The 20335-nt window shown below is 33.6% G+C and overlaps 2 protein-coding genes across 8 annotated transcripts in view; one reads left to right on the top strand and one right to left on the bottom strand.

Annotated features, from left to right (window-relative positions):
* The window catches only part of LOC117102562 (ankyrin repeat domain-containing protein 26-like), a 71142-nt gene that overhangs the window by 36066 nt on the left and 14741 nt on the right, over nt 1-20335 (bottom strand). For all 7 annotated transcript variants that reach the window (XM_033242870.1, XM_033242873.1, XM_033242867.1 and 4 more), the window contains 2 exons: nt 20130-20297; nt 11443-11508 (listed from right to left, as the gene is read on the bottom strand). In XM_033242870.1, coding sequence (XP_033098761.1) covers nt 11443-11508; nt 20130-20297 — 234 coding nt within the window. The remainder of the gene's footprint in view (nt 1-11442; nt 11509-20129; nt 20298-20335) is intronic.
* Nucleotides 9460-11416, top strand: LOC117102564. Its single transcript, XM_033242874.1, has one exon. The coding sequence runs from the start codon at nt 9776-9778 to the stop codon at nt 11177-11179; it is 1404 nt and encodes a 467-aa protein (XP_033098765.1). The 5' UTR covers nt 9460-9775; the 3' UTR covers nt 11180-11416.

Here is a 20335-nt window from a genome sequence, read left to right on the forward strand (position 1 = left end):
TATGTATTATGTCGACTTGTCAGTATAATCTATCTCGCCATGACAACATACAATTTTTACTTTGTCGACTTGTCAAGATAATCTATCCCGCCATGACAACATACAATTTTTATTATGTTGACTTGTCAAGATAACCTATCTTGCCATGACAACATACAACTTATATTATGACGACTTGTCAAGATAATCTATCTCGCCATGTCGACATGATATGTATATTATGTCGACTTGACAACATAAATTATCTTGACAAGTCGTCAAGTCGAATGGCACTTAGGTGCTTCCGTAGATAATAAACAGAATTATAATAACTTGGATTTTGCATGATATTGGTGTATTGCCCTTTAATTTTCTTCATCGATTTTATTGCTGTAATTGTTTTGTGTTTGCTGTTGCTTTTGGTGTTTGGGTTAGGGATTTTATTGTTAAAGCCCCATTCCCAGCAATTTTTTTTTTTTAAATCTGACTTTTACATTATGTTAGAAATCCGGCATTAATCTTGCATTATTTGGCATTCTTACTAGAAAGAAATCCGGCATTAATCTTGCATTATTTGGCATTCTTACTAGAAAGAAATCCGGCATTAATCTTGCATTATTTGGCATTCTTACTAGTACGTGTTGTAATTGATAAATGCCATTCTGAATGGGTTCCTCCTCTCTCTGGTGTTCCTCAGGGATCCATCCTGGGGCCCCTCATTTTTCTGTCTTACATTGATTCTGTCACTAATACTCCTCTTTCTACATCCAAACTGATTCTATTTGCTGATGACATGGAGCTCTACTTGTCACTCAAACATGACACTAAAGAAATCTTTCAGAATGACATCAACAAAGTTAGCTGCTGGATCTCTGAAAACAATTTAAAACTGAATACGAAGAAAATGAAGTTCATGTTAATATTTCGTAAGCCTAATCATCCAAAATTCTCCATTTAAAATTAACGAAGCTGATGAGGGGGTGGGGTTTTGATGTCATTTTGTTGTTTTTCTCATGAATTTTAGGCTTAATTTTTTTGTAAAATAATTCTATAATGTCTAAAACCTTCTCATAATTCAATTAATTTTGCAAAAGTTTGATAATAAAACCCGAAATGGAAAAATAAAACATGTGTGCAGCAGACAATTTTTTTAAATAGTGAGTATTAAAATCCCTATGGTGGAGGTCCCAAGTTGGTGAATTGAAATTTCTGGGTAATTTGTTGTTTACTGAAATGCAATTTCTGGGCACCTTTTTTGGTTTATTAAACTACACGTATGGCATGTGACATGCTGTTATCAAATCCACTGTGAATAAACAGAAACACTAATAGTATGCTTTTTGTACGTGGCAAACAATAGCAAACCTGAAAATAACTCATTTTCAGGTTTTATTGAACTTAGGTGGTGACACAAAGGCATGGAGTTGTATAAATTGTAAGTAGCTTAATATTTGAAGAAAAAATGTTGTTTAATTTTTTAAAATATACACTTAGGAGCCATATGTAATATTCACAATTAAAATTCTATATTTTTTGGGAAAAACTGTAAAATTTCTGGGAAGCAGGGATCCTCCATAAAAATCGGGGAAACCAATACATTTCTGGGACCTTGGGAGGTCTGGTATGGACAATTTAAAATTATGAATTATAGTAGTTCCTCAGGTAAAAGCAGTGATATTGATACTGATACTGAAAATGATATATAGACAACAACAACAACAACAACATATAATAACAATAAGAATAACAATAAGAATAACAATAATACTAAATAATAATATATAGTTTTTCCTCACTGAAATAATAGAGTAAGGATGTTTCAATTAAACATAAATTTAATTACCAGTTTGGGCGAGACTTTTTTAATACCTTATTTCACGAACCTGCCACCCGCCAATATGATTATTTTGAATAAAAATTAAATTTTCACTTTGCCCAATTAGCACTCCAAAAATACGTATACGTAGATGTTACGTATACTTCTTCAAATAATTATAAAAATTTAAAGCATTTAACCATCCCATTAACTACACTGTTTACGTTTAACATTAAAATTGTATTTTCTCCTTTGTCTGGATGCTTTTTTGTGCAAAACTACTTGAAAGTAAGAAAACTAAATTTTATTTATTTTTTTTTCGCCCTCCTCTGATGATCCTTCAACAAACAAGTTCCTTAACAGATACTGTAGATAAACACTTCTGCATGAGAGTTTTTTCCTGTTTTAGGTTTGTTCATTAGTGCAAACATTGTGTAGCTAGTGTGTATGGTAATGGTAATGGTTGGAGACTTATATAGCGCATAATACACGGTCTCTATGCGCAGAAAAACAGAAAATAAAATCTATTCAGGAGGGTCACCTAAGCGAACCAAACTAAAATAAACAACTGAAACAGACTAATGCAGAAGGAACCAACACTATCGCACCATTCACCTGCAATTTGAGACCACCGACAAGCAGTGGTTAGCAGGTACATGACTCACAGGTGCTCGAATAGTGTTGGCATTTGGTCTAGCCTATCCAGGCTCAGATTGATCAAATTGTACCATAAAAATAACTGTATTTCCACATCTGGTAGATCCTTAATTGTGTGAACTCTCAGTATTAATACCCATTAGCTGTCAGTGAGTCTAGTTTTTAAGTTATGTTAACGATTTCCGTGTTTCATTCCCTTATGTTTGCCGAACAAAGAGAAAATTCCAGATCAGTATCTGCCAGTACCACCTCGAATGCTGAATATTATTGTCTATCATAAATCATGGCAATGACATCACTAGAAGTCTTTGTGATTATCCTGAGTACTGTGATCTGTAGATTTGAGGGCCTGGAGATTACCCAGCATCCTATAAGTCAAAAGGTTTCTGAGGGGGACAATGTTACATTTACTTGTGGGTTTAATTCTTCTCTTGGAGAACATGATGGATATAGGCGAATATGGTATCGTAAGCTGGAAGGTGAAGCGTCCTTCACAGCACTTACTATGGAACAGTACGTGCGTGAATCAATACCAGATAGGTTTGTTGTCAGCCAAGATGAGTTATTTAACTATGACTTAAGCATCGCACCCGTTTTGTATAACGACACAGGTACCTATTACTGTACAGTTGACAACCTCATTATGTACTTAGCTTGGTCAGATGAAGCGCAATTAGAAGTATATACACCTGCACCGGATCCGTTATGTTACATTCAGCGTGTGATCAACAATACACAATATGTGTGTACATCAAATATTAAAGGTGATGCTATCTACTGGATGTATGAAAACAAGCTCATATTACAACAAGAAATTGAAGTTGTGGAAAACGACACACGAACCTTACGATGCTACGTTAATAACAGCCTTGGAGTACCAAGCAGAACTTGCATTATCAACAACAATTGCGTGGTGCGACATGAATCCGATGGCCTGGTAGTTATAGGAGATAATGCTGAATTTACATGTAGCTGTCGCTATCAACACCTTTCGAACTTTACCAGTTGGACATACAATGGTAGTACAATTTCATCAAGTAAAGAGCGATTTTTAGTTAGAGACAAGTCACTTTTCATAAATGGCATCCTAGAGAAAGACAACGGTCTCCTTATTCGATGCAATGCCAATAATAAAACAAATGAAGTATCTAGCGGATGGCTAAAGCTACAGACGTTGTCAAAAACCTCTACAACTCGAAATATAGATCCATCACCAACAGTCACTCCAATTGATGACTCCGTATCTTATGAAACCTTAAAATATATTACTTTAGTATTGATAATAATACTATGTGTGATTACAGTGGGTAGTATGGGGTACTGTTGCATTAGGTGCCGAAAAAAAAACGAGCCAGTGATAAGCAATCATCGGCCACCAATGGCACCAGACAGCACTCAACTGCCAACGATTGCAACACCCATCCATTTTTCTCAGAATAAACATAAGAGCGAATCTACTACTTATGAAAATTCCGATATTGAAAGAAATATTTTTAATGATAGCGAAGACCTCCCAGTATATGACAACATCATCAAGGTAACGAATGTAGTATACGATAATCTTAGAACAGATACCAGTGGAAATAGATTTGAAGATGACTATCTAATACCTACAATAGGCTTGGGTGAATGTTACCCACTGCATTACTCAAACATTTCTATTAATAAATCTCACATTTAAAAAAAAAAACTAGACATACTATGCCTGTTTGTAAAATAGGACATAGTACCTTTATGAAAAAAGGACAGAAAAACCCTGTGAAAAAACATAGGAAAAACAAGATACAGTACAATCAAAAAGATAAATCAGAACAAAACAACCTTTTTGTTTTGTTTTACCTTTTTTCTAGCAAAAGGTACACAACTCGTCTGTCATAAAAGCATATACAGTAAAATATGCCTGTATTTTGTGTAAGATATTTAATCATCATGAATAAAGTAAGTCAAAACAAATAGTTTTAATGTTTTATTCAAACACATTTGCAAAAAGTAAACAACTCTTCTGTCATAATAGCAACATACAGTAATATGCGTGTATTTTGTATAAGATATTTAATCATCATGAATAAAGTAAGTCAAAACAAATAGTTTTAATGTTTTATTCAAACACATTTGCTGTATGCAGCGAGTACGTCTCCGTGGTATGGGGTAGATGCAGAGAATAGGGCCTAGCTAGGCCTACTTGCATCCCCGCTCTAACGTTGTGGTCATAACGTGATGCCAACGCTAATTTCGAGGGCTGCTAATATGTTTTGAATTTTTATTTAATATTTACTCTCCAAATTTCCAGCGTATGATTACCCTAGGCCTTAACTGAGAATATTGTAAACCCGTGAATCCTACTATCTGATATGTTTGAGTTGCAAAAAGAGTCGCAATCCCGCGAACATTCTGTGTTATGTTGTACCGAGTATATGTCATATCCGGTAAAGGTCAAATGCAGGTCAGATTCAGAAGGCGGAGCATAGCGATACAGAATTCATTAAAATAGGTTGTTTAAAACTCTTTTTTTTAATATAAAAAGGCGTTATCTAAAAATATAAGGAAAGCCATCGATATGTTTATTATATAATTCTTTATTGTTTTTTGACATTTTAAAAGTAACTAGAATATGTCATTTTAGATGGACTTTAAAGCATTTAACCATCCCATTAACTACATTGTTTACATTCAAAAATAAAATTGTATTTACTCCTCTGTCTGGATGCTTTTTTGTGCAAAACTAATGAACAGAATTATAATAACAATAATGGCTTTTGCATGATAATAATAATAATAATAACTTGGATTTTGCATGATATTGGTGTATTGCCCTTAATTTTTCTTCATCGATTTTATTGCTGTAATTGTTTTGTGTTTGCTGTTGCTTTTGGTGTTTGGGTTAGGGATTTTATTGTTAAAGCCCCATTCCCAGCAAAATTTTTTTTTTAAATCTGACTTTTATATTATGTTAGAAATCCGGAATTAATCCTGCATTATTTGGCATTCTTACTAGTACGTGTTGTAATTGATAGATGTCATTCTGAATGAGTTCCTACTATCTCTGGCGTTCCTCAAGGCTTCATCCTTGTGCCCCTTCTTTTTCGTTTTTTGCATCGATTCTGTCACTAATACTCCTCTTTCTACATCCAAACTGATTCTATTTGCTGATGACATGGAGCTCTACTTGCCCCTCAAACTTGACACTAAAGAAATCTTTCAGAATGACATCAACAAAGTTAGCTGCTGGATCTCTGAAAACAATTTAATACTGAATAGCAAGAAAAGTTCATGTTAATATTTTGTAAGTCTATCATCCATAATTCTCCTTCAAAATTAACAAAGCTGATGAGATGTTAGATATATTTACAGGCAATTTTACAACAATTGCGACTCCAAGACACTCCTAAAAATACATACTACCTTGGTTTGACCTATAGTAGAATATGCTTGACAAGAAAACATATTAAACAGCTTGAATCTGTCCAAAGATTTGCTCTAAAAGTCTGTTGTAAAAATCGGGAAATCTTGTATGCAGATATGTGCAAGAAAATGAATATTTTGACCCTTGAAATCAGATGTTTGGTACTCAAACTTGTAACACTGCTCAGATTTGTAAATAATATCCATATTGTAAATTCCTGGCATTTTAATTGAACCAGGGCGTCGCAGTAGATGAAATAATCACTCAAAACATCTCATAGTCCCAAAATGCAGAACTCGTGCATGTCAATCAGCATTTTTTCCATCTGTCATAGCTAAGTGGAATAGCCTGCCTAACAACATAATTAATTCTAATCACACAGAGTTTTAAGAAGAAATTACTATCACATGTTTCATAAATTGTATAGTTATTGGTTTAACTTCTTGTTGCTTTCATGTGTATTTTTCTTTTTTTTTGGGGGGGGGGAGGGGGGAGAGAGAGGGTTTGATGTCATTTTGTTGTTTTTCTCATGAATTTTTAGGCTACTTTTTTGCTTCTCATGATTCAATTAATCTTGCAATTTAAGTTTGATAAAACAAGAAATGAAAAAAAATAGTGAGCATTACAATCACTATGGCAGAGGTCCCAAGTTTGTGAATTGAAATTTCTGGGTAATTTGTCATTTAGTTTGGTTTATTAAACTATAGGCCTACGTATGGCATGTTAATTCAACATGTGTCATGCTGTTTAATCCATTGTGAATAACAGAAACAGTAATAGTTTGCTTTTCGTTTAAAGTGGCAAACAATAGGCAAATAAGTAATTTTCAGGTTTTATTGAACTTAGGTGGTGATACAAAGGCATGGAATTGTATAATTTGGAAGTAAATAAATTATAAAAATTTAAAGTCCAATTAAAATGATGCCTTTTAGGTTGCTGATTATTGAAGTATTACATATGTTTAACAAATGATGGGTAATATCCAGTGGGTGGGGCTTATAGTAATATTTTAAATTGTAATTTTTAATATTTATAAACCAAAAATTAAATATTTTAAAAATATTTAATTTTTGGTAAAAATTACAATTTAAAATATTAGTATAAGCCCCGCCTACTGGAGATGTTCACTGGAGTATGAGTAGAGCTGATGACGTAGACTCGGTATAACAATCACAGCCATCCTGTTTATGTAATACAAACATCGTATAGCACGACATATGAAAGAGGTTAAGTTGGGAAGTACTGATCTAAAGAAGGAAGCAAAGAAATAGAGCAGCTTTATCAATTTGAGCCACAAGAAAGCGAATTTGAAGAAGAAAGAATTGAAGACCAGACTTTGTTAGAAAAACAAAATCGATTGGGCAACACTAACAAATTTTGAGCACTATACTAAATACTGTCCTATTCTAGGCCCGATGGACTAGGCCTAAGCAGAGTAATAGCACGAACACTCATCAGCATACGATGGTTAATATTATTAGTAATAATATACATTGTTTACGTCAAAATTAGCTTACAGTCTGTATATTAAAGCTTATTTTGCAAAATTTTTACATTACAATGTAACGTACGAAGCTGAAATCTGATGTATTGTACAAGGCCTACGCCTTCGATGATGATAGGTCCATGATGATAGTAAACAAAGCCGATTCTCAGCGATCATCATCACGTCACATTGTAAATTGCCTGGTTGTTTTTCATGTTATCGGCTACAATAAAAAGCTAGATTTATTATTTTGGTTGTTATTATGTTGATATACAAATTGTGTGATACTCACTAATAATACAGGCCTCGAAATTAGTACGAAAAAGGACCATGGCAAAAATTGCTGACGTAAATTTGACATTCCTCGGCAGTTTTTGTATTTTGACTCAGCAGGTTTTAGACAGTATATGATTGTACCCATAAATTCGTGGTTTACGAGAATAAAATCTTTCCAAAATTGTAAGTGTATTTGTAAAAACAGGAATTTCTATTCTTTTAAAAGCCATTACTAAAGAACACACAATCGAATCGGACAGCAAGTAAACGCACATGGGAAATCCCCAAATGGGTTCGCACCTTACCTCTTGTAAACAGTTACGACTCAAAATTGAATCACAAAGCAGGCCACAAAGCAGGATTGACTTTTACGTGTTATGTATAATTTTACTGTTTTATTAATAATTTCGAATCTAACTTGGTACCGTAGTATGTATTCAATCATTAAACAATTATTAAATCAACTTTCCAAATATAAGTGATGAGCTAGAAATATTTGTACTCTTTTCACTCGACTCGCATCATTTTTGAATGACCACACTTGAAGACGACATTGTACTGTGTATGAGGTAATTCTCTCTTAAAACTAGCATTCATTTATCACGAAAATCAAAACAGCATTTAGGCTTAAGCCTGTATTTTATTGTAGGATAAATCATCACAACAAAACAAATAAAATTTTAATTTTATTCACACACATTTATCAACGTCGTCACAAAACTTCCAAACACCGTTAAATCGGTAGCCGGCCCCCATCGAGCGTCGGCGAAGAACATCAAAAGAAAGACCACGTTGTAGAGAACAAGTGTTCCGCCCTACGAACGAAGTATGCATTAAAGCAAGAAAAAACAACCTCGTCCGTCATAATATAGCATAAAATATGCTTGTATATTTTTTTTTGTAAGATACTGTAATTAAACCTCTAATCATCACTAATATTAAGTCAAAACAAATTTGTGCCGAACGGCCCCGATCGAGCGAAGAACATCAAGAAAGACGACGTTGTAGAGAGCATGTGATCCACCTTACTACAACGTATTCTAGCAAAAAGTAAACAACTCGTTTGTCATAAAAGCATATACAGTATAATATGCGTGTATTTTGTATAAGATATTTAATCATCATGAATAAAGTAAGTCAAAACAAATAGTTTTAATTTTTTATTCAAACTGTATGCAGCGAGTACGTCTCCGTGGTATGGGGTGGATGCAGAGAATAGGGCCTAGCTAGGCCTAGGCCTACTCGCATCCCCGCTCTAACGTTGTGGTCATAACGTTATGCCAACGCTAATTTCGAGGGCTGCTAATATGTTTTGAATTTTTATTTAATATTTACTCTTCAAATTTCCAGCGTATGATTACCCTTAGCCTTAACTGAGAATATTGTAAACCTGTGAATCCTACTATCTGATATGTTTGTGTTGCCAAAAGAGTCGCGAACATTCTGTGTTATGTTGTACCGAGTATACTGTATGTCATATCCGGTAAAGGTGAAATGCGGGTCAGATTCAGAAGGCGGAGCGTAGCGATACAGAATTCATTAAAATAGATAATTAAAACTTGTTTTTTTTAAGAAAAAGGCATTATCTAAAAATATAAGGAAAGCCATCGATATGTTTATTATATAATTCTTTATTGTTTTTTGACATTTTAAAATTAACTAGAATATGTCATTTTAGATGGACTTTAAAGCATTTAACCATCCCATTAACTACACTGTTTACATTCAAAAATAAAATTGTATTTACTCCTCTGTCTGGATGCTTTTTTGTGCAAAACTACTTGAAGATAAGAAAACTAAATTTTATTTATTTTTTTTTCGCCCTCCTCTGATGATCCTTCAACAAATAAGTTCCTTAACAGATACTGTACTGTAGACAAACACTTCAGCATGACAGTTGTTTCCTGTTATAGAAACAGGTTTGTTCATTAGTACAAACAATGTGTAGACCTAGTGTATATGATCAAATTGTACCATAAAAAATAATTATCTTCCTCTCAGTATTAATACCCATTAGCTGTCAGTGAGTCTAGTTTTGAAGTTATCGTAACGATTTCCGTGTTTCATTCCCTTATGTTTGCCGAACAAAGAGAAAAATTCCAGATCAGTAACTGCCAGTACCACCTTGAATGCTGAATATTATTGTCTATCATAAATCATGACAATGACATCAATGGAAGTATTTGTGATTATCCTGAGTACTGTGATCTGTAGATTCGAGGGCCTGGAGATTACCCAGCATCCCAGAAGTCAATATGTTTCTAAGGGGGACAATGTTACATTTACTTGTGGGTTTAGTTCTTCTTTTGGAGAATATGATGGGTATAGGAGAATATGGTCTCGTAAGCTGGAAGGTGAAGCAATCCCCACAATGCTTACTGATGAACTATATGTGAATCCTTTAATCCCAGGTAGGTTTGCTGTCAGCCAAGATGAGTTATTTAACTATGAATTAAGCATCGCACCCGTTTTGTATAATGATGCAGGTACCTATTATTGTGAAGTCGGCAACGTCGCTACGAACACTCTCTTAAGTCGCTCAGATGAAGCACAATTAGAAGTATATACACCTGCACAGGATCCGTTATGTTACATTCAGCGTGTGATCAACAATACACAATATGTGTGTACATCAAATATTGAAGGTGATACTATCTACTGGGTGTATGAAAACAAGCTCATATTACAACAAGTAATTAAAGTTGTGGAAAACGACACAAGAACCTTACAATGCTATGTTAATAACAGCTTTGGAGTACCAAGCAGAACTTGCATTATCAACAACAATTGCGTGGTGCGACATGAATCCGATGGCCTGGTAGTTATAGGGGATAATGCTGCATTTACATGTAGCTGTCGCTATCAACACCTTTCGAACTTTACCAGTTGGACATACAATGGGAGTACAATTTCATCAAGTAAAGAGCGATTTTTAGTTAGAGATAAGTCACTCTTCATAAATGGCATCCTAGAGAAAGACAACGGTCTCCTTATTCGATGCAATGCCAATAATAAAACAAATGAAGTATCTAGCGGATGGCTGAAGCTACAGACGTTGTCAAAAACCTCTACAACTCAAAATATAGATCCATCAGCAACAGTCACTCCAATTGATGACTCTGTATCTTATGAAACCTTAAAATATATTACTTTAGTATTGATAATAATAGTATGTGTGATTACAGTGGGTGGTATGGGGTCCTGTTGCATTAGGTGTCGAAAAAAAAACAAGCTAGTGATAAGCAATCATCGGCCACCAATGGCACCAGACAGCACTCAACTGCCAACGATTGCAACACCCATCCATTTTTCTCAGAATAAACATAAGAGCGAATCTACTACTTATGAAAATTTCGATATTAAAAGAAATGTTTTTAATGATAGCGAAGACCTCCCAGTATATGACAACATCATCAAGGTAACGAATGTAGTATACGATAATCTTAGAACAGATACCAGTGGAAATAGATTTGAAAATGACTATCTAATACCTACAATAGGCTTGGGTGAATGTTACCCACTGCATTACTCAAACATTTCTATTAATAAATCTCACATTTAAAAAAAAAAATCTAGACATACTATGCCTGTTTGTAAAACAGGACATAGTACCTTTGTGAAAAAAGGACAGAAAAACCATGTGAAAAAACATAGGAAAAACAAGATACAGTACAATCAAAAAGATAAATCAGAACAAAACAACAGATTTTCCACTGGTGCGGGAAAGCCAAAAAATTAGAACAAAACAATATTAATAGATGAAATAGATTTCATAATCAAAAATAAATATAATTTAATATTCCTAGAATACTATATTCAGCTTACCCTCATATCCTTTTGAGGAGGGATACCCTCGAGGGCTGCCAATACGTCATCATCGTCCCATTCACTCTGGCAGAAAAGAAAAAAAAATAAGTTAACTCCCTCATACAGAGATTGACAGCTAAATTGCAAGTACAGTAATGTGATACTGTTACTAATAATTCTTTATCAGTCATTGAAAGTACATGAAAATGCTTTCCTTGGTAGGACATCATATATTGTTGAAAAATTAAGACATAAAAAACAGACTTACAGAACATGAGAAAATGAAAATGAAAATGAGTTCCATGGTTAGAAAATCAAAAAGTTACTTTATATTATATTTGGAACAATATAAAGTAAATGACAGCAGCACTTTTGAGACAAACAATAATAAAATTTATTTTATATTATTTTATATATTTAATATTTTATATTATTTAATTTATTTTTTTTTTTCAAATTATTATCTCAGTTGTATATTATAGTTGTTTCTTATCCCATTTGTACAGTCTTCTATTGAAGTCCACTGTGTGGATAAAAGCTAGAGAATAAATTCTATATTGTTAGTCTCAAAAGTGCTGCTGTCATTTACTTTATATTGTTCTATAACAGACTAATGCGGCTACACTTTTTATTTATTATATTTGGGTAGATCACACTATAAGCTTTAATTTGGTCTTTGAATGGCTTCTCTATGATAAGTAGATCCAGAAATGTGAGCATTTAAAGTTGAGGTGTATGAGAACCACATTTTGAGAAAATCAGCTTTGAAGATAAACTAACCTGTAAAAATAATTGAACTAGAATTACAGAATATGCGCAGACAACACTGTTTTAGTAAGAAAATTCATTTTAAAAAGTATACAATAATAAAAATACGGTTACCAAGTTAAAACTTGAAAATCAAAATTTTATAAAAATTTTGGCTTGACCGATTTTGGTGAATATCTCAATATGATTCCACCAAGGATGAGTCTCATTCTGTAGTGAGACCTCACATTTACTTCAAGATGTATAAAATAATATATTTGAAAATGTTAGAAACCTACTACACAGCAACAATGGAAAATCATTGTTATAGTGCAAAGTCTCACAAGTTTTAATCCTGATCCACTTTTCACTTTCACAAAGATAAATGTTGTAGACAAGAAATTCTGTGATATAATGTTTCCTTTGTATCCACTTCCTTGAAACTAGTAGACTGCACGTATTTGAGTATCAATACTTTAAATTGTAATTATTCAAACCATTTACTGTTGAATTTACATTTACTGTATGCATAATGTAATGTATCCGTTTGAATGTTACATTCAGCGTGTGATCAACAATACACAATATGTGTGTACATCGAACATAAAGGTGATACTATCTACTGGAGGTATAAAAACAAGCTCAAATTACAACAAGTAATTGAAGTTGTGGAAAACGACACAGGAACCTTATGATGCTATGTTACTATTAAAATTGTAATTATTCAAACCATTTACTATACTGTATTTATATTTACTGTATGCATAATTTTCCATTGTGTGGTTTAATAACCTGTAATTAATTAAATTTAGATAATGTATTGGTTTAAATGTGTTACGATTTGTAACTCAAAGTATTTCAAATTGGCATGACCTGAGCATAGCAATAAACAAAAGTTGTTCTAGGCCTAAAATGGTAAAGTAGGACTGATCAAGCTATTGCTTATAAGGCTTGCCAACCCCAGAACCCGAAGTGAGTAACCGGCTTTAAAATGAAGGTTCATTCGACAAAGTCCAAAGTTATGAGTAAAAGTATTAACGCTTCTCTGTACTAAAGTATACAATACTATCACATTATTAGGCTAATTATTCAGTTTCACAATAAGTGAGAGTTACGCTGGTTTTGGAATGGCAAGCCTCATATTGTTAATCATTGTATGATGTTGTTCTAGATCAATTATATTATAAAGTTTATACCTAACAATTGTTGCAATTGATCATATGTATATTATCCATAATAAAATCAATAGTTTTTTTAAAAAACATTTGCATTTTGAAATATAATCAACTTACATGTAGCCTACAGTTTTTGTTGTTTAGCCTACCTGTGAATACATCACTGTTTAATCAGTGTAATTTCTTTTTGGTTTGCCATGTAGCATTTGCGTGTTATTTCTGTTATTGCAGGGCCTTTCTTTTCCATCTATTATGATGAATTATGGAAGTATATCCATAAAGAAAACACAAAACGCAATGTTGTTCGATTTTTGTCATTTTTGTCAACTTGGAAGGTCTGCTATAGGCAATTTAAAATTATGAACCATAGTAGTTCCTCAGGTATAAGCAGTGATATTGATAATGAAAATGGTATATAGATAACAACAACAATAACAATAATAATAATCATAATAATACTAAGTAATACTAAGTAATAATATATTTTTTCCTCACTGAAATAATAAAGTAAGGATGTTTCAATTAAACATAAGTTTAATTACCAGTTTATGCGAGACTTTTTTAATACCTTGATTATTTTGAAAATTTAATTTTAATTTTGCCCAATTAGCACTCGAAAAATAAGATATGTATATTTCTTTGAATAATTATATAAATTTAAAGCATTTAATCATCCAATTACTACATTGTTTACATTCAACAATAAAATAGTATTTTCTCCTCCGTCTGGATGATTTTTTGTCCAAAACTATTTGCAAATAAAAAAAACCAAATTTTATTTTTCTTTTTCTTCCCGCTCTCTTCTGATGATAATTCAACAAATAAGTTCCTTACCAGATACTGTAAATAAACGCAAACAATTTGTATGTGATCAAATTGTACCATAAAAATAATTATGCAATTAGCTGTCAGTGAATCTAGTTTTTAAGTCCTGTTAACATTTCCGTGTTTCATTCCTTTATGTTTGCCAAACAAAGAGAAACTTTCCAGATCAGTATCTGCCAGTACCACTTCAAATGCTGAATATTATTGTCTAGATCATTTTGCTATCATTTAAATCATGACAATGACATCACTGGAAGTCTTTGTGATTATCTTGAGTACTGCGATCTGTAGATTTGAGGGCCTGGAGATTACCCAGCATCCCAGAAGTCAAAATGTTTCTGAGGGGGACAATGTTACGTTTACTTGTGGGTTTAATTTTCCTCTTGGAGAATATGGGTATAGGCGAATATGGTATCGTAAGCTTGAAAGTCAAACGTCCGCTACTGCACTTACTATGGATCACCATGTGCGTCAATCAATACAAGGTAGGTTCGCTATCAGCCAAGATAACTTATTAAACTATGAGTTAAGCATCGCACCCGTTTTGTATAATGATTCAGGTATTTATTATTGTGAAGTCGACAACGGCACTATGGAAACGGTCTTAAGTCGCACAGATAAAGTGCAATTAGATGTATATACAGTTCCAGCGGATCCGTTATGTTACATTCAGTATACGACAAACAATACACAATATGTGTGTACATCGAATATTAAAGGTGATACTATCTACTGGGTGTATGAAAACAAGCTCATATTACAACAAGTAATTGAAGTTGTGGAAAACAACACACAAAGCTTACGATGCTACGTTAATAACAGCCTTGGAGTACCAATCAGAACTTGCATTATCAACAACAATTGCGTGGTGCAACATGCATTTGACGGCCTGGTAGTTATAGGGGATAATGCTGCATTTACATGTAGCTGTCGCTATCAGAACTTTTGGAACGTTACCAGTTGGACATACAATGGGAGTACAATTTCATCAAGTAAAGAGCGATTTTTACTTAGGGACAAGTCGCTCTTCATAAATGGCATCCTAGAGAAAGACAACGGTCTCCTTATTCAATGCAATGCCAATAATGAAACAAATGAAGTATCTAGCGGATGGCTAAAGCTACAGACGTTGTCAAAAACCTCTACAACTCAAAATATAGACCCTGTTGATGCCACATCAGCAACAGTCACTCCAATTGATGACTCTATATCTTATGAAGCTTTACTATATATTACTTTAGTATTGATAATAATACTATGTGTGATTACAGTGGGTGGTATGGGATACTGCTGTATTAGGTGTCGGAAAAAAAACGAGCCAGTGATAAACAATTATCGCCCAGCAATGGCACCAGAGAGCACTCAACTACCAACGATTGCAACACCCATCCATTATTCTCAGAATGAACATACGAGCGAATCTACTACTTACGAAACTTCCGTTTTTAATGATAGCGAAGACCTCCCAGTATATGACATCATCAAGGTAATGAATGTAGTATACGATAGTGTTCCAACGAATACCACCAGTGAAAGTAGATCTGAAGATGACTACCTAATACCTACAATAGCTTTGGGTGAAAGTTAACCACTGCATTACTCTAGCATTTCTCTTAATGAAGCTCATATTTAAATGATTGCAACAAAAAATTCTAGACATACAGTACAAAACAGGACATTTTTAAAAAGATCCAAAAACAGAAAGCGACCAAAGGTGCAGACAGAAAGACCCTGTGCCAAAAACATAGAAAAACAAGATACAGTAGAATCAAAAAAGATAAATCTGAACAAAACAACAGATTTTTCACTGACACAGGAAATCCAAGAAATTAGAAGAAAAAAACAATATCAATAGATAAAATAGATTTCATATTCCAAAATGAATATAATTTAATATTCCTAGAATACTATATTTAACTTTAAATGCCCTCATCCTTTTGAGGAGGGCTGCCAATACATCATCATCGTCCCATTCACTCCTGGCAGAAGAGGAAAACAAAATAAGTTAACTCCCTTAGACATTGACAGCTAAATTGTGAGTAATGATACTGATACTGTACTAATACTTCTTTATTAGTTATTAAAAGTAAATTTTATGAAATTCCTGTATTTGGCAAGACATCATAAAATTGTTGAAATTTAAAACATAAAAAACAGATTTAAAGAACATTTGTGAGGTCTCATGGTTATAAAATCAAAAATTAAGTGTATAATATATTTGGGTAGATCACACTATAAGCTTTAATTTGGTCTTTGAATGGCTTCCCTATGATAAGTAGATCCAGAAATGTGAACATTTAAAGTTCAGGTGTATGAGAACCACACTGAGAAAATCGGCCTTGAAGATAAACTAACTTATACAAATAATAGAAATAATGGGGCTAGAATTACAGAATGTGTGCAGGGAAACACTGTTTTAGTAAGAAAATTCACTTAAAAAACATGAAAATCACAATTTTATAAAAAATTTTGGCAATATCTCAATGAGATTTCACCAACGATGCATCTCATTTCGAGACCTCATATTTACTTCAAGATATGTAAAATAGGACATTTGAAAATGTTTAAAACCTACTACACAGCATCAATGGAAAATTATTATGTTATAGTGCGAAGTCTCATAAGTTCATCCTGATTCACTTTCACTTTCACCAAGATAAACATTGTAGACAAGAAATTCTGTGATATAATATTTCCTTTTTATCCACTTTCTTGAAATTAGTCGATTGCACATATTTGAGTATCAATACTTTAAATTGTAATTATTCAAATTATTTACTGTTGTATTTTCATTTACTGTATGAAAAACTTTCCATTGTGTTAAAAAACTCAATGTATTGATAATGTATTGATTTAAACAAGGACTTTTAACTGTTACCAGGATAGGAAGCTGGCTGGTTTAAGCCGTCTAACTTGAATTAGCCTTATGTATGGTATTGCTAGGCTAATGAGGCAGATAAGTGCAATCTGTATATGCTCAGAAAACCAAAACTTTCCTTAGCCATACCATGGCTACACTGCATATAGGCTTGGCGTACAGCTAGGCCTAGCCGAGAATTACGGTACGGTATTAACAAAGCAAAATAAGGGTACTAATGTCACTTAGCATGCAAATCAATCATAATTACACACTTAAAAATAAACTAATCTACCAATAAAATCCCCAAGTATGTCTATAAATTTGATTTTAAATTGATGTGATTTGGTTTTGTAGTATTACAATGAACATCACATAGGTTAGCCTAGGCCATGTCTTACCGCTTATAAAAATGCGTTAAAAAGACCCAAAACAAATTAGAATGAAGTTATCAACTAACTAGTGTATTAAAATTATTCATATACTTACTACTTACCTATATAAAATTAAAATACATTGCTCACAAACGCCAATATTTTGATTTCAATACGATGAATAGTGATGACAAACAGCCTAAGTCAGTGCATGGAGGTATTATTGAGGAGATCACTCGGCAACAGATCCCTTTGACGTGACAAACCAATGTGTTCCTCGCCTTTGGATCGCACATGCTCGTATTACCCTATAATTCACATTTTTTCGTTAGCAACAACTTGGCAACAACATGCATTTATACGCTTCAGCAGAGCAGTAATGCAATAAAGCGTTTGATTTTAACCCATTAAATATCTTTATAATGACCAATGTTCCCCTGATTGAATCTTTTTGGATTTTTAGTATGTTATTATTTGTATATTTCAGGAACAGATTACGTAAAATATTTATGTTAAAATTACTTTTGTGTTCATTACAATTTTGTCTAAAGATTGATTGGTTCGACTATAAAGCTAAGGCAGCGTAAAACTGAAAATTCCTCTGATTTTGGATTGAATTTTCGAATAGTTAACCTTCGTTAACCCTAAAATGGCTTAGTTTATTATAATCCTCCATCATTCCCTGATTAATATGGAAATTCAAGTTGAAATATAGAAAATATTATTATGTTGGGTATTTCTTGAAAGATCAATGTATTAGCTTCATTGTAGAAACGATTGCGCAGCCATAGTTATTGACTGTAAGGAGTGCGCATTGAGAAAACAACGTGCTCTCCATTTCACCATGTTCAATTTTTTGGTCATCTAAGCCTGCTGAGCATTTGGTGGTGAGGAACACATTAGACTTCAAAGGCATCGCGCAAACGTTATTCACAGGCTGAGGCAGCTTTGTTCATGGTTCATTTGCATAGCGTTGCATACGCGTAGCTTTTTCCAATGATCTCCTTCTCAATAATACCTCCATGGTCAGTGGTGCGTAACAAAAAAAAATAAGGAGGAAAGGAAAGGAAAGGAAATACGACCATCGCATGACGAATCCACATTTGCTTCCGGTGAGCGATAGATGATGAATGCCGTCTGATGATTGTCAGTGGCAATCTGAACGGATCCTCATTAAATCCTCGTCTTCGCGTCCGTTCTTGTCACGTTATTGTCACATCGCCTTTGCATGCAGTGAGTAACCAGCTTTAAAGTGACGGTTCATTTGACAAAGTCCAAAGTTATGAATAAAAGTATTAAGGCTTCTCTGTACTAAAGTATACAATACTATCACATTATTAAGCTAATTAATCAGTTTCATAATTAGTGAGAGTTACGCTGGTTTTGGAATGGCAAGCCTCATATTGCTAATCATTGTATGATGTTGTTCTAGATCAATTATATTATAACGTTTATACCTAACAATTGTTGCAATTGATCATATGTATATTATCCATAATAAAATCAATAGTTCTTTAAGAACATTTGCATTTTGAACTATAATCAACTATACAGCCTACAGTTTATAACACAATGTGCAATCTCCATAACAGAATCGCAAGCTCATTGGACATTATTCATTCCGCAAAAGCAGCGCATACTAATGCAATTAAAGCCCACATTGTTTATCTTTATATTTTTTTTGTCTTTATAGCAATGTGCAGCCTCCACCAGTCTGCCTAGTATACATTCATAATCAGGTATATGTGGCAAAGACAAGCTAAACCAGTCACTCGTCGCAAAAATCGATTTTGAGTTATTAATACAATGAGAGTAAAATAATAGCTATAAAATGGGAAAAAAATCATTCAAATCGGACATTTCCTTATGAAGTTACAAGCGTTTAACCACACAGCTGTTTAAAGAACAATATGAGAAATTAACCGTCAAAGTTTATGATTTCAGGCATTTCTCATGCAGAAACTATCTTTAAATCCTTAAAAAGTATTGTTTTAACATTGAAAATTGGGAAAATAACAGCATAGAATGATGTGCAGATATATAAAGGTTAGTTTAGTGCAATAAAAAAGATTTTTAAAAATTTGACATTCCAGCATGTTTTAGCCATTTTCTCTGAAACATGATTTGCGACGAGTGACTGGTGTGGCTCGTCTTTGCCACATATTTCAAAACTGACCAATCCGAACAGGACCAGAAATATGCATGTGCCTCACAAACACACGTTGTTCACCAAAATCCACCTTTTTGCGTATTGTACACTATCGTTTTGTGGGACCACAGCAATAATATCCAAGGGCTGTGGCTAAGTGGGAAGGTCCATCATATTTTTAATCATTTGCATTTTACCGGCACCCAATTAATACTCCTGGGTGGACACGGATAAATTTAATGCCTAACCAAAGAGTACAAAATGGTCAGGGTTTGAAATTTAAAGCCCATATGTCCAATTGTCTTAGAATGCATTCAGTCTATTCTGAATATTCTTCCATGAATATCAATATACTCGAGGTAGCAGACAAGGCACATCATTCATGATTGTCATTCTGGTTGTAATGCTCAAGTCACACTATCAATTCTTGTGTGACAAATGCCTATGATTTGCCCATATATGGGTGTGATACGACACCATCATGTCCATATATGTGCAAATACACATATTTGTCACAAAAAAACTTGACAAATGTAGACAAAGACTTCCTGTCAAACATTATTCTTATTTTTACTTACATCTCCTAATGATGTCATACTGCCCCTGGGTGTTGACATGGGACTGATCTGGTCACTGGATGGACCGTACCCGAACCCTGATTTTGGTACATGTTGCTTCAAGTCTTTTGTAGCTTTCTTGCTTGTAACAGGGGTGTGGTCAGGATTGGCAGAAGCAAGGCGTGGAATCTTTGAAGTTTGCTTATCATTCTTGACAGACGTTACAC

This window comes from Anneissia japonica, unplaced genomic scaffold, assembly GCF_011630105.1.
Source record: "Anneissia japonica isolate Jap-2015-1 unplaced genomic scaffold, ASM1163010v1 scaffold1489_len2284818_cov182, whole genome shotgun sequence".
Lineage (NCBI taxonomy): Eukaryota > Metazoa > Echinodermata > Crinoidea > Comatulida > Comatulidae > Anneissia > Anneissia japonica.

Bases quoted from the DNA above. Each gene is read 5' to 3' on its own strand.
- LOC117102564 (XM_033242874.1), top strand. From the start codon at position 9,776: ATGACAATGACATCAATGGAAGTATTTGTGATTATCCTGAGTACTGTG.